This window comes from Bipolaris oryzae (genome assembly GCF_000523455.1).
Source record: "Bipolaris oryzae ATCC 44560 unplaced genomic scaffold scaffold_250, whole genome shotgun sequence".
NCBI lineage: Eukaryota > Fungi > Ascomycota > Dothideomycetes > Pleosporales > Pleosporaceae > Bipolaris > Bipolaris oryzae.
The window spans coordinates 16689-29561 of record NW_006911526.1 but is presented as its reverse complement, the minus strand read 5'-3'; the positions used below and the strand labels follow the sequence as shown (position 1 = coordinate 29561).

Genomic DNA, 12873 nt, shown 5'->3' with positions numbered 1-12873 from the left:
CTCGTACTACGTGCAAGACTAGATTATAAATCACATCTCTTAATTTTATCTTATTTTATTGCGTTGTTGTGGCTCAATTGCGCAGACAGTCGCGTCAGTTTGGGTGGGGCGTTCAGCTTACTGATCTTTCCAGCTTACTGATCCCGCACGTTAGTTGCGGAGGTGAGCTAAGTACAGGATCCCAGCCAAGGCGCTATACCCAAACAGGGTAGCTCCCGGCAGTGCCATAACAGATAAAGCCTTGTCTAGTGTAACTTCAACGTACCGCCTTGCCGTTTTTTTTTCAAGATAAACGGAGATCCATTTTCTCTCTAGGCTTCTCAACTACTATCTATCTATAAACCCTATCTTGCTGCTGCTACTTCTGGTGGCTAAGCTCACCAAGCAATGAGATTAGTAGCGGAACGGAGCTCAACCGAACCGCCCCCTCCCTTCGTCCCCCTTTTCGAAACCCTAAGCCGTGAAGGATTCATAAACGGAGATGGGAAGCGAAGCAACCGAAAAATCCCTGAGAATGGAATAATAACCGAAACTAAAACAAGCCTTGCTGTGATCTAACCCCCATCAGAAGGATCCACCGCAGAATATCGTTGCTGCGCACACTAAGTACGCCACCTTATAAGACACATTATGCAGTTGGCCCAGGCACTCCCCTAATGAGACACATCGGCCTAAACTATATGACATTGAACATCATTCTCGTGCGTCGCTAGGGCCGCTAGCGCTGATAATAAGTCCTAACTCTCGGCCTCCAACGGAGAAATTTCGTCCCCAATCGATTTCTGGGAGAACAGACTCTTATCTATTTTGTCGGTTTTTCGCGCAAAATAAATTAAGCGTTTACCATCTAAGGCACTAGTAGAATTCATTGGAGAAAGGAGGATAAATAATCTTATTGTAAACAAGCCGAATTGCCACTAAGTCGTGCGAGCAATTCGTAGACTATGTACCCTCGAATAACCAAGAGTAGGCCATCTATACCAAGGGATAGTGTCCAACATATGTAGTGCCAGATATTCTACTATCTAGCACCTTCCTCCATATTGAAGACTCCAGCCGGATGGTAGGGCCTGACCCCCCACTAAGGCCAAGACCACAGGATCTCGAAGCCGAAATCAACCAATTGGCGCCATTTGCGGCGACGAAGGCTGTACCTCCAGCTGGAATACAGCCAGATCCCACAATAGCCTGATTAATGTTCAGGATATTGGCGATGCAGTTGGCCGAAACAGAGGCGGCGGAGACGAGGATAGTGACGAGTACAGTCTTGATAGACGCCATTTTCTAATAACAAATTAGTAGGGATAATACGAATACTGCTATAGCTACGTTACTGTAAATTGAGCTTTTGTCTGAAGCTAAAGTTCTGGTGATGAAGTTAGTCATTATGTAAGGAATAGAGACAGTGGGAATAGAGACAGTGGGAATAGAGACAGTGGGAATAGAGACAGTGGGAAATACTATACCGGAAAGTTGTTGTAGTAGTAGAGTTCAAGAGGATTGTAGGCTGAATGCCATGATGGGAGGAGAACTCGTTGGATAGAAGGCAGTTTATATAGGTGAAAAATGGCTATTCCTATACTTGACTAAACAAAATAACATTTCTGAAAGTAGTCTAGACACACGGACAGAACAAGATAGAAAAGGGCCTTGTCATGGCTGATCTCATTATAGGTAAGCCCAGAGCAAAAAGCATGGAATAGATAGATCAAGATACTATAGAATATCCTTGGTAGAACAGAAGCGGCACAAAAGTCGGATTTGATTATTGGAGTTCCTAAGCTGATAGGAATTTCGAATGGGTCTATGCGAAATTCGGCTCTTTGGAGCTGGTTCTTGTGATGAGCTCGTGGATTCCTGCAAATTTCTGCAACACCCAGCATCCATCCCCTAATCTGGCTTATTAAATTCAGCCGACAAGGGCATGGAACTATTGCAGCTAAAGCTGCAATTACAATCCGTCCCAGAAGGGGTTCTCGTGTAAGATGACATGCGATTTCATTGGCTCTAACAAGTTCCACTCTGATCGGCCTTACTTATGCCAAGATGTTCGGCATTCCTGTAGTATTCAGATAGCGTCTTGTCACGTGATAAACACCAAGACCTCTATCAGCCCAGCTCTCCGCAGGAGCTGCCGGAGGCAAAGAGCTCGCGTCTAAGGCACGCTATACATACATCATATCGAATAAGCAGTCTAATAGCCTAGCTAGCGGGTGCTGAAATTAAGACTCAAGCTGCACTCCTCTTCAGCACCGCTATGAAGGCTGTCAAACTACTCATTTTATATGTATCGTCACTGATTCCGTTCTACACAACTTCAACTTTTCATGTTTCTGGCCTGGAGCCTTGAGTCTCTGCATTGCCTGGGTACACGAGGTAAACACTTGTACCCGCTTCTATAATATTTGCAATAATTGCGCATCTCCCCACACTCAACGATAGACTGGAATTGGCAAAGTTTCCCACACTCTGTAGCAGCAATTTCTGGGGGCAACGGCAGTTCTACTTGAAATCTGCCAAGAAAGGCTATGCCAGTGGATCGGAAAAGGCTGGCACGCCAAGATCCCTGTGTGCTGAATTATTCACAAATATCAATTGCAACACACCACCCATCGTCTTGCATCGAGATACGAAACCAAAGCCTTAGTCTTACATTTCCAGCTTTATAAATGAGCTACGAAGATTTAGAATAGACGCCCGGATCTTTTACATGACCAATGAGTAGGTTGAAGCAGACTTTCTACGAACTATGATCATAGTTGCTAAGTAGTTGTAGTTTTCTCAGACTAAGGTACATAGGAACTAGCCATGATCTCTCATCCCTTATTCATTCTGTAAAGGGTGATCTTAACTCTGCATTGTGTGAATTTGAGATACTGCAATACAACCAAAGTAATCACGGAATCAAATCAAGCACGTCTGAATTACGATTTCTGCGAAGAGGTGAACATTGCCGCAGATCGTTATTCTCCTCGTTGCAAAAACCTAACTCGAGTTTAGCTGTACAAGCATGCCTGATAGTCTGAAGGAGAGATATACGCAGGTCGAAATAGGGAGTTTCTGTTCGCTATATACGACAAAGGGGGTAGTGTTTGAGATAGTAAAACGTCCTTAGAGTTCGAGGTAGTACATCCTTAGAGCTAGAGCCTTAGATACAGAAACTAAATATTGTTGGGATGGTCCAATGCAGAGGTGTTTATCATGCATGGCCAAGAGATCTACTTGGAAGAGACGACCTATTACTGTACTCTAGTTGCATTGATCGAGAATAGAAGATTCGACACCGGAAGAGTTCGACCTCTCTAGTTATCCACAGAATCAAGTTACGCTGTACCAACCTCTTCACACCACCCCGTCCGTCCCCGCTTTCTCTTCATACCATACTGCTCCAACCATATCCTCCCACTCGCCTCTCTCTCCTCATGCGTGAACGCTCTCTTCTTTGCAAGCAACCAGTGCGTTTTCTCAAGTACCTCGTGCTGAAACCGCAAAAATGACTCATTCGACTCGTCCGGTACCTCGCGCTGAGCTCTCCAAAAGGTTATACGCGAGGTACTAGGCTGCGGTTCATCACTCAAAATAATCCTCAACCACGGCGGTGGAGCAAGTTCCGTCCCGCCTAGCTCTCGTTCAAGCCAGCTCACTACCCTTGCTGCTACTTGATTCACTCTCTGGCGCCACTCCGACTCGCCAAGGGTATGACAATCGCGCTGTTCAGCGCAAAATGTACATCCCATTTTCTCCCTTAGCATGCGAGCCCACGCCTCAAATCTGGTCAAATGGGGAAAATGTTCCTTCAGCGTCCACGCATGGCGGACTATGTGCTCCCACATTAGGAACATGAGTTCTCCGTCGCTGGGCGGTGGGGAAGGGTAGGAAAATTTTGATGGAAGGTAAATGGAATATTCATCGTACACAACCTGAACGCGCGTCATTAGGCGCGCGGGAGCGAGCGGGAATGAGCATAGTACGTGTGAGAGTGAGAGCTGATTTGAATATTTCCGCTTCCGGTGGAGTTTGCCTGGAGAAATTTCGACTGTTTGTGTGCGTAAAAGTGTGGATAGGGCTTCTGTGTGGATTTGGCGGCTTGTAAGGAGTAGGTTGATGTGGGAGGCGAGTGTTCGCCGCGGCGTGCTCCATTGCGTGGCAGCTTTTATGCGGTCGCGATAGTGGATCCCGCGCTCGTGAGAGGTATGACTGTAAATCAAATCACGCAATTCGCGGGGGAGCGAAAGGAAGGGAAAGGGAGTATCCACGAGATTTGTCCGGGATGTGGTAGTCGGTACGGGGCCGGGTAGCGAGTGTGAAAAGCCTTTGGGTGACTCTATTCGGATCGAGAAAGGTTGGGGGTGAAAGTCATCGCAGTGTGCCATTCCTTTTTCGATTTTCTCTTAGGACTCAAGTTGGAGGAAGTAAAAGTTTTGATGTATAGTGTGCCTGAACATACTGTGCTGTGCGGGACTTATCAATTCTGCGTTTTGATGCTTGACTCAAAGACTTGTCTGCTGTGTACACGGTTGAGGCTGAGACGGCCAATTTCATTACTGGAATTGAGTCACTGGGAGCGAATTTCATTGGCTGCAGTAGACGCATTCGCGACGCTGCGCCTTCTGCCAGACCCACTCGCTTTACAGCCGTGGCTATGCCTGACTTCCATTTCGGGCCTATTCGGAGGCTCGCAGTCACGCCGCGATCCCAGCTGTAGAGAGCTGTGCCATAAATATGCTTAACCAGCATCTTACATAGTAAGTTGCAGTGATAGCTTGAAACGAAACCACCAGTGTCTCTGTCATACGTAGATATACTATTCAGCTCCAAATGCTGCCATACAGTACACTGTATGTACCTTGTTGGGACTCGTGGCGCAGCAGAGCTGAGCTGTCATCTCACAGTCCCTGTATGCAAATGCGGTGAGCTAGCGGCAGCCCGGTCATTTCGCAGCCCCCGAGAAATAGAGATGCAGCACATCAAGTGAGGAGTGGCTCTTATCATTAGTGTTGGCGGACAATAGCGAGAGTGCCCGCTGCGCCGCGATCACGTGACTTATTGCTGCACGCGAAGCTGCTGGAGATTATTGTATTGCTTGTCCTGCTATCGTCCATCTTCCTTTTTCTGTAGTGCAAAACTAGTGCCTTTTCTCATAAAGCAGGGGCATCCTTATCACCATTGCAATGGCTTGTTGCTTCAGCTCGCTAGCCGAAGTCATTTCTTCTGTAGTCCTGCTCTCATACAACCGATATAGCCGAGAGATAAAAAGAAGCGGCGACGCGTAGTACCTAAAATAGCCGTCAACGACAACTGACAAGACTATCACAACAAACACATTTATGACCATTTGTCTGTATTCAATAAAAGCTACAGTAGATTCAATACGAAGTAGGTAGCAGGTTGGCATGGTTCTGGGGTTGTTTTCCATTGCTTGGAGACACCAATACTTTCTGGTTTGTTCGGTTGCATGAGAGCTTTGCTCGGCTATGACACAATTGATATCGGTTTCTTTTCTTTGGAACTACGCCGCAATGCTTCTGGTATGCTATGAGCCTGATGTGGTCCAGCGCAATAACAATGGTGGGAAAATCAAGTTCTCGGCAAGTCAAACTAGTTGAATTCACTACGATATCACCATTGGCATCACTTCACCACTACACCACTGAACATTACCATCACTTGATAGATATATCAGACCATTCCAATGAACCTCCAGCGGTCATATCAGCTTGGTCTTCGTCGGGCTACGGCGCCTGGCTTAAGTGTGCAGCCTATGGGCCACGTTGTCCAGCAGAGGTACGCCATAGCAGCTTAACTGAAGCTTTCCCTCCTACTCATCATAACCTTTGCTAACAAAGATCACGAAGGCTCACATCGCATGGACAAGCTGCAAAACTAATCGCTGAACAACGTTTACGACGCCCCGTTTCACCCCACTTATCTATCTACAAGCCACAGATCAATTCGGTTACCTCGACCCTACAACGTATCACAGGCCTTACTCTAGCTGGTTCTTTTTATCTCTTCGGCATCGCTTACCTTGTCGCACCTTACACCGGATGGCACATGGATACTACATCCATGGTTGCAGCAGTCGCTGCGTGGCCCACTGCTATCAAGATGGGCGTGAAGGCTTTCTTTGCATTTCCATTCTTCTTCCACGGGTTTAATGGAGTAAGATTTTTGACATGGGATACTGGTATTGGGTTCAAGAACCAGTATGTTATTAGAACAGGCTGGACAGTCATTGGGATGACTGTTGTCGTGTCGCTTTACTACACTTTCATGACATAGACAGGTAGAAACCAGAGGAGAGATTGGAGAATTCGGGCTAGGTGTTGGCAGGAGGGGATTAGAGCAGACTAGGAAAGAGAAAACCTCGTGCTTTAAAGAGAGGTTAGGGCTAGAGACTCAGCTCGAGCAGTAGATGAGGGCAGGGTCGCGGAGCAAGAGAGCCTAGGAACAGGGCGGGAAGCAGTAGCTCGAGAAGCTGACGGATTGACCCTGTCAAATGAGGAATACAGAAAACAGCATCGTCGACTCAGAAATCTTGGCACTCAAAATTTGCCGCAGATCAAGAATCTACAAGACTCGGTCACTGAACTGGAGACTGAAGTTCAGAGTAAGCAAATAAAGATATTCTACTAAGATCTTAGTTGATAGGATTCGTTCTTCACCGAAGCCAGCATTCCCGTACTGTCATGGCAACCGATGTACTCGAAAAACTGCTGTTCAGGCTTGAGAACCATTACTTCATGAAACAATCGCAGTGATACATTGCCCTGTAACTCTGACGCATACTTGGAGAATCGACCAAAGATATCAAGATGTGTTTTATGTTCTTTGCTCCAGCCTTCGAGCGACTTGAGATCATCAAAATATGCAAGGCTAAAGGTGCGCTCAGTATTCTGCCTGGGCGAAGTCTTGTATATACATTCCATGAAGCGGTTGCTGATGCAGCCGACCTCTTCGCCCTTGTCTCTCAAAAATTCCATACCTTTGGTGAGCACAGGGTGCATGGTCTCGAGGTAGAGTTTGCGTTCACTCGGATTCGTATCGGACCAGTCTTGACCACTTCTAATGACAGCGAGATTCTTTCTGCCTGGCAGTGTGATGCGCTGCTTTCTTGTGTCGCCTTTCTTGACTTGTTCCGTAAATGACTTGGGGAAGGCGCGCTCACCAATGAGGTGGTCAGTCTGCGCCGCTGCGAGTCTGTCACGCATCGAACCCCAATAGAAGTGTTGTTGCATCTCGCCTGACACCGAGGAGCGCATATGAGCTGCGCCGGCCGGCACTACATTGTCGGAGAAGACAGTCTCGAATCGGTCAATGGTTGGGAAGAATATTTTCATAAACCACCCTCGTTCCGATTCTGCTTGCAGGTTGGCCCACCAGTCATCGAAGCCACTGTCGCTCCTCCATTCCTCGAAATCAGCCTTCGTCTGCCAATACGGAATTACCACTTCATTACAAAAGCTTCGATTGTCGGTGGTTATCGCTGCTTCCCAGTACTTGGGTTTGGACTTCTCGGACCCCTGCTCAACGAATGAGACCAGCTTTTGGTAGGCAGGCCCTTGGTGATTGACGCTGTCTTTATACTGAACTCCAATTATGGCCATCACGAGATGTTTCGCCTCCTTTGGGAATCTAGCAGTATAAGATGGAAAGGGCGGCACGAATCTATCTGACGTCTTTGCAGGGATCGTACGTTCGGTCTGTAGGTGCGATGGAATCGCATGTTCCAGTGAACGTGCTTCTTTCATGACTATACCATTCTGACATTCTCTAGCTACCGCTTGTGCACGCGTTTTATTTGTGTGTTGCTGAAAGTGCTTGGCAAGACGGTCATGACTGTAGCTACGACTCGTTCACTCACGCGGAACGATTTCCGGCATCTTCTTTTTCGTCCTAGGTCATATAATTAGGTCTCAGCTGTGGTCTCGGGTTACTTACGGTGGAAAGCGCTGGTACGCAAACATCCATGAGCTGAGAGCAGAGTGACTAGATCAAGACCCTGCTCTGTACCAATGGCAATCCCTGTTCCTAAAAGCCTTATCGTTGTCGAGCTCACAGCAAAGACCAAGTTTGGAATTTCAATATCGAAACCCTCTGCTGTGTAATCTGAAGAGGTTCCACAAAGCGGCCGTGCGGTGGGGTAAATCTTTATCCGACGTCGTACTTACCCCGCTAGGAACGGAATTCGCCCGCAAGGTGATTAGACGGGGATGCTTCGTAGCCCTACACAGCAAAGACATCTCCGCGGATCGCTAGTCGATTCGTAAATAGGTGTCAGCTTGAGAACATTCCGCTACAAGGTTACCCTGTCCATACAAGAGCATAGACCTGCTGCAATGGGCGATAGAGTACATCCAACTGTTCGCGTTGCGGTTAGTAATACGTTTTAGTCACTGATGATGTCAAAACGTTGAATGAGAACAGGTTACGCAGCATGAGCCTCTATGGCTCGATCTAGAAGGAACAGTTCAAAAGACGATAACCATCATCAAAGAAGCCGCCGAAGCCGAAGCGAAACTTGTCGCTTTTCCAGAATGCTGGATTCCTGGATATCCTGCTTGGATCTGGAGCCGCCCAATCGATTTTGATCTGGGAACAAAATACGTACAAAACTCCTTGAAGACAGACAGTGAGGAAATGAAGCGCATTTGTGCTTCTGCGGCCGAGAACAAGATCAATGTGTCCTTGGGCTTCTCTGAGCGCGACGGCGATTCTGTGTACATCGCACAAGCTTTGATCAGTGAGTATGGCGAGATTAAGATGACCCGTCGCAAAATGAAACCGACACACATGGAGCGCACAATATTCGGAGATGCCACAGGCGGAAATTCATGCTTGTCTAAGGTTGTTGATTTACCTGGAGTCGGTCGGGTAGGCGGCCTCTCGTGCTGGGAGCATATTCAACCTTTGTTGAAGTATTACACATTCACACAAAGTGAGCAGATCCACGTAGGAGCATGGCCAGCCGTCGACGGGTTTATAGAAGGCAGTCCTGGACTCTACTCCATGTCAACTGAAGGTGAGCAGTAGCATTTGATTTTCGATGTGAGCTGCAGAGCTGATAGTGATCGTAGGCTGCCGCAATATCTCACAGTCCTATGCAATCGAGTCTCAAGCCTTTGTACTTCACTGTACCACTGTCATCTCTGAAACTGCCATTCAAATGATGGGAATAGGAGGTTCATCAATCATGGGTCATCCTAACCAAGGAAGTTCATGCATCATCGGACCCGATGGACGCATCCTGAGCAAAACCGACAATCCTAATGAAAAGCTCATCATCGCGGACCTGGATCTGAGTTTAGTGACAAGGGCCAAGACATTTGTAGATGCCTCTGGGCATTATAGCAGGCCAGACCTTATGTGGCTTGGAGTCGATGAAACACACAAGCCTGTTGTTCGTGGGACAGAGAGTGGTTGATTTCATTCTGAACCAGATGTAACATCCCTTTTGTCTCAGGGATAGCGGGATCTTTTACAGTAAACACGGAAACAAGAGCTCAGCACCTACCACAGTCACACATCTCTAGTCCAAAAGACAACCCCGCTATCTATTGAGAAAACTGTAGTTTTCTTCGATATCCGTGAAACGAGAGTATTCTGAGTGGTCAGGAGCGTTACTTAATTCGCCAAATCCGTCATAGCCCACACCTTTGCAACCAGTTCTTCATTGACCCCGGGAAGCTGCTCCAGGATCAACGACGCGTCCAACAGTATTTATAGCTTACAAGAACATTTTCGCGTCGACTTCTGCTTTTAGTTCATATGACTGTTGGTCACCCTGCCATGAACCATCTTGAATAACATGAAAATTCGTTACTTTCAAGGAGAACAGGAAGGAGTGCTCTAGAGATTTAATGTCTTACGCAGCCATACGAAATTTGTGCCTTAGCAAGCCTTCTCATGAGTATGAAGCGATTGGACACACGGATATTTTCGAGCACGTTCTCCTCATGCGCAAGTGGAGGCGTCGCTCGGCTTTTGTCGTGCGGCGAGACGGAACGACTGCAATGACGGTAATAGCTCCGCGGCTTGGAATTGATTTATATCACCCATAAAAAGACACATAAGCTAAGGGCGGTCCAGCGCTTGGTAAAGTCATGCCGAGAGGGCGTTGAAGCTTGACTGGAGGGTAGCTTCGGCCAAACATGACGTAAACCAGCCACTGGCGCTCATGCTCCGCGTTTTGCGACGCGCCAACCACTTCGAACTTTGATCGTCACTTCCAACATGTCATAGAGCGAGCGACCCGCCACATTAACTCGTAAAATGTGCCTGCGATAACCCATAGAAGGGAACACATATTTTGAGGTTTCAGTGCCGCCCAACTCTACACTACCCATTCCCATAGCGCACTTCTCCTCCGAACGGGCCGACAATGGCGAACGCTGACGTTGTCGCATACAACGTCGCAGTGTTCGTCGCTACACTCTTCCTATTGGAATTTGGTGCGGATAAGTTTGTCGACCATACTGCCGTCATCGCTTGCCGCACCCGAATACCGGAGACTATCATTGGGCTTCTCACTGCTGGAGGAGAATGGGAAGAGGTATGCTCGCAGCTGCACGAAGTCTTATCCGTTAGTGTACTAATCATACCCGATATTATAGCTCGCTGTTGTCGTTGCGTCCCTTGCGCGCAATCGCGCCTCATTGGCCATCGGTAATATTGTTGGTTCTGCCGTTTCGAATATCTTAGGAGCTTTCTCCCTGGGTCTTTTGTTCCACGACAAGCAGCAACCGATTGTCTTCGACCGAAGCTCACGCCTTTACTCCCTCGTCCTACTTGTCCTAACGACCTTTGTGACGCCGATTACATACTTTCCAAACAAGATCATATGGTTAGTTTGTGGCTCCGTCTTGATCGCATTCTTCGCTATTTATATTGGGTCTATGGGGTGGGCAATCAGTAAAGGGGCTCTCACCGCTCCAGAGGACTCCGACGATAGCAGCGACGGCGATAGCAGCGATGGAGAAAGTATAGTTGGTGTTGTCGCGAGGAGGGGACCACATCGTGCAGATACACACAGACACGAAACCAATGGCACAACTCTCGCTGGGAACGACGAACAAACGAGCCTACTTGTACACTCTGGCAGTAGTACAACGCAAAGGTCATCAGGACCAAGTTGCCGAAAGCATCGGACTCTAGGTTACCACCTATTTTATCTATTGATTGGTTTCCTAGCCATCTGCCTCGCAGGCTACGTACTTTCCCACGCTGCCACCGCCATTACCGACGAATTCGGCACCTCAGATGTGCTTTTTGGTGTTGTGATTCTCGCAATAGCTACGACACTTCCCGAAAAGTTCGTTGCTGTGATGAGCGGGCACCGAGGTCATGTGGGCATTCTTGTCGCGAACACCGCCGGCAGTAACATATTCCTACTTGCATTGTGCTCTGGAATTGTTATGCTCGATACATCGGGGAAGCTTGAACACGGCAACCTGAGCATCTCTGAACTAGGGGTGTTGTGGGGCTCAACACTTGCATTTACCTTGACGGTCTAGTTTGGCGGAAGGTATTGTCGATGGATTGGATTTGGAATGCTGATCGCTTATGTTGCATTTATAGTGCTAGAGTTTATCGTTGTTCATGGTGTAGCTGATGGCGACTAGATACTCTAAATGACTGACTAACATTATTGTCTTTTCAGCCTATTACATATGATAGCTCGCATGATCAATGCTATGATAGCATGTAGGATAGATATCGCAGTAGTCATCACCAACTTCGCACGCCACTCCAGTTGTAGCATCCAATCGCCCATGACCTAAATCAACATCACTCAGTACTCGTCTTTCAGCGCTGCAAGCTCGAGTTGCGATGTCGCCTTCACACGTCAATGTCTCGATCTCCCCCAGTCAACACGAAAGCGGAAAGAGTTCTGCTCTGGCGATCGTGTTGTGCCTCGGGGGAACCCTTGCGCACGTCTACCAAGTATGGAACAATCTTCCATCTCTACTTCGCCCCCCTTGGGTATCGTGCTCTTCAACTGCTTATCATTACTTCAACTGGCTCAAACGGCACGCGTAGTGTTAACACTCTACATCCTTTGGCCACGTTATTCGTCCTCCTGCCAATATGGCAAGGACGGCATAGGCCTTCGTTTTGCTAATCTACCTGGCGAAAAGATGGTAGATTCCCATTTGTGTCTAACAAATGCCGTATCTGAACGTTGTTGTTGACACTCACTCATGATCGCAGGCTGTCGACTGTCAGTATCGAGTAACATTGGCGTCGTAGCATGCATTGGGGTTGGGGAAGAACTACCTTGCAACGTTGTTTTTGACAGAGAAACTTCCTCAGCTAGCTCTCTAAGCCTTCACTAGCTTTGCATAAGAAAATCTGGGCAGCGAGCCCAAATTTGATTTCCCACCTATCGCGATGGTGACCTGTTTTGGAGTCATAGCTTAGACTGTGGATGGACCATTGGGTGATTAGGCTATATTGAGCTTTCTAGCGGCATGTGCGCTGCATTGGTAGATTCCCTCAGCAGACAGGAATAACCTCCTAACTCACAATCCCAATTCCGATTCGTGCACTACGTTCTCGGTCTACTTTCTCGGCGTCATTACCCTAGCAGCGGGCCTTAATGCAGCGGGCCTTACAGCAGCGGGACTCACCGCCGCGGGCCTTACCGCGGCATCTCCCGCGTTTGTTGGTGGGCCTTGATGCAGGGTTTCGCGTATCTATCAATATCGCGGAAAAGTTACACAAGGACCATACGTTTTATTCAGCCTCATCATGTACCACATGCGAAGCATGTCTAGAGATAATGTAATTGAACCAGACATGGAAGCATGTATGTTTGCTGCTTGATAGCTTATCAGAGGTATGACTCTCCAGCTTCACATTCTATATTAGTAT

The 12873-nt window shown here is 47.7% G+C and overlaps 6 protein-coding genes across 6 annotated transcripts; 3 read left to right on the top strand and 3 right to left on the bottom strand.

The window, feature by feature from the left end:
- Window positions 1–1080: 1080 nt before the first annotated feature.
- COCMIDRAFT_63109 (uncharacterized protein) lies at window positions 1081–1263 on the bottom strand (the record flags this gene model as incomplete). The annotated part of the gene is made up of 1 exon (XM_007694894.1): window positions 1081–1263. A coding segment is annotated over one exon (183 nt), but the record flags the coding sequence as incomplete, so codon positions are not given.
- Window positions 1264–3323: 2060 nt separating this feature from the next.
- COCMIDRAFT_108909 (uncharacterized protein) lies at window positions 3324–4373 on the bottom strand (the record flags this gene model as incomplete). The annotated part of the gene is made up of 1 exon (XM_007694893.1): window positions 3324–4373. The coding sequence occupies one exon, from the start codon at window positions 4371–4373 to the stop codon at window positions 3324–3326; it is 1050 nt and encodes a 349-aa protein (XP_007693083.1).
- A 1319-nt stretch (window positions 4374–5692) lies between these two features.
- On the top strand, window positions 5693–6282 carry COCMIDRAFT_108905 (uncharacterized protein; the record flags this gene model as incomplete). The annotated part of the gene is made up of 2 exons (XM_007694892.1): window positions 5693–5784; window positions 5856–6282. 2 exons carry the CDS (start codon window positions 5693–5695, stop codon window positions 6280–6282), a joined length of 519 nt encoding a protein of 172 aa, XP_007693082.1.
- Window positions 6283–6632: 350 nt separating this feature from the next.
- COCMIDRAFT_108900 (uncharacterized protein) lies at window positions 6633–7751 on the bottom strand (the record flags this gene model as incomplete). The annotated part of the gene is made up of 1 exon (XM_007694891.1): window positions 6633–7751. One exon carries the CDS (start codon window positions 7749–7751, stop codon window positions 6633–6635), a length of 1119 nt encoding a protein of 372 aa, XP_007693081.1.
- Window positions 7752–8339: 588 nt separating this feature from the next.
- On the top strand, window positions 8340–9424 carry COCMIDRAFT_30655 (uncharacterized protein; the record flags this gene model as incomplete). Its single annotated transcript, XM_007694890.1, has 3 exons — window positions 8340–8375; window positions 8428–9022; window positions 9078–9424. 3 exons carry the CDS (start codon window positions 8340–8342, stop codon window positions 9422–9424), a joined length of 978 nt encoding a protein of 325 aa, XP_007693080.1.
- Window positions 9425–10381: 957 nt separating this feature from the next.
- COCMIDRAFT_41257 (uncharacterized protein) lies at window positions 10382–11513 on the top strand (the record flags this gene model as incomplete). The annotated part of the gene is made up of 2 exons (XM_007694889.1): window positions 10382–10552; window positions 10614–11513. 2 exons carry the CDS (start codon window positions 10382–10384, stop codon window positions 11511–11513), a joined length of 1071 nt encoding a protein of 356 aa, XP_007693079.1.
- Window positions 11514–12873: the final 1360 nt, after the last annotated feature.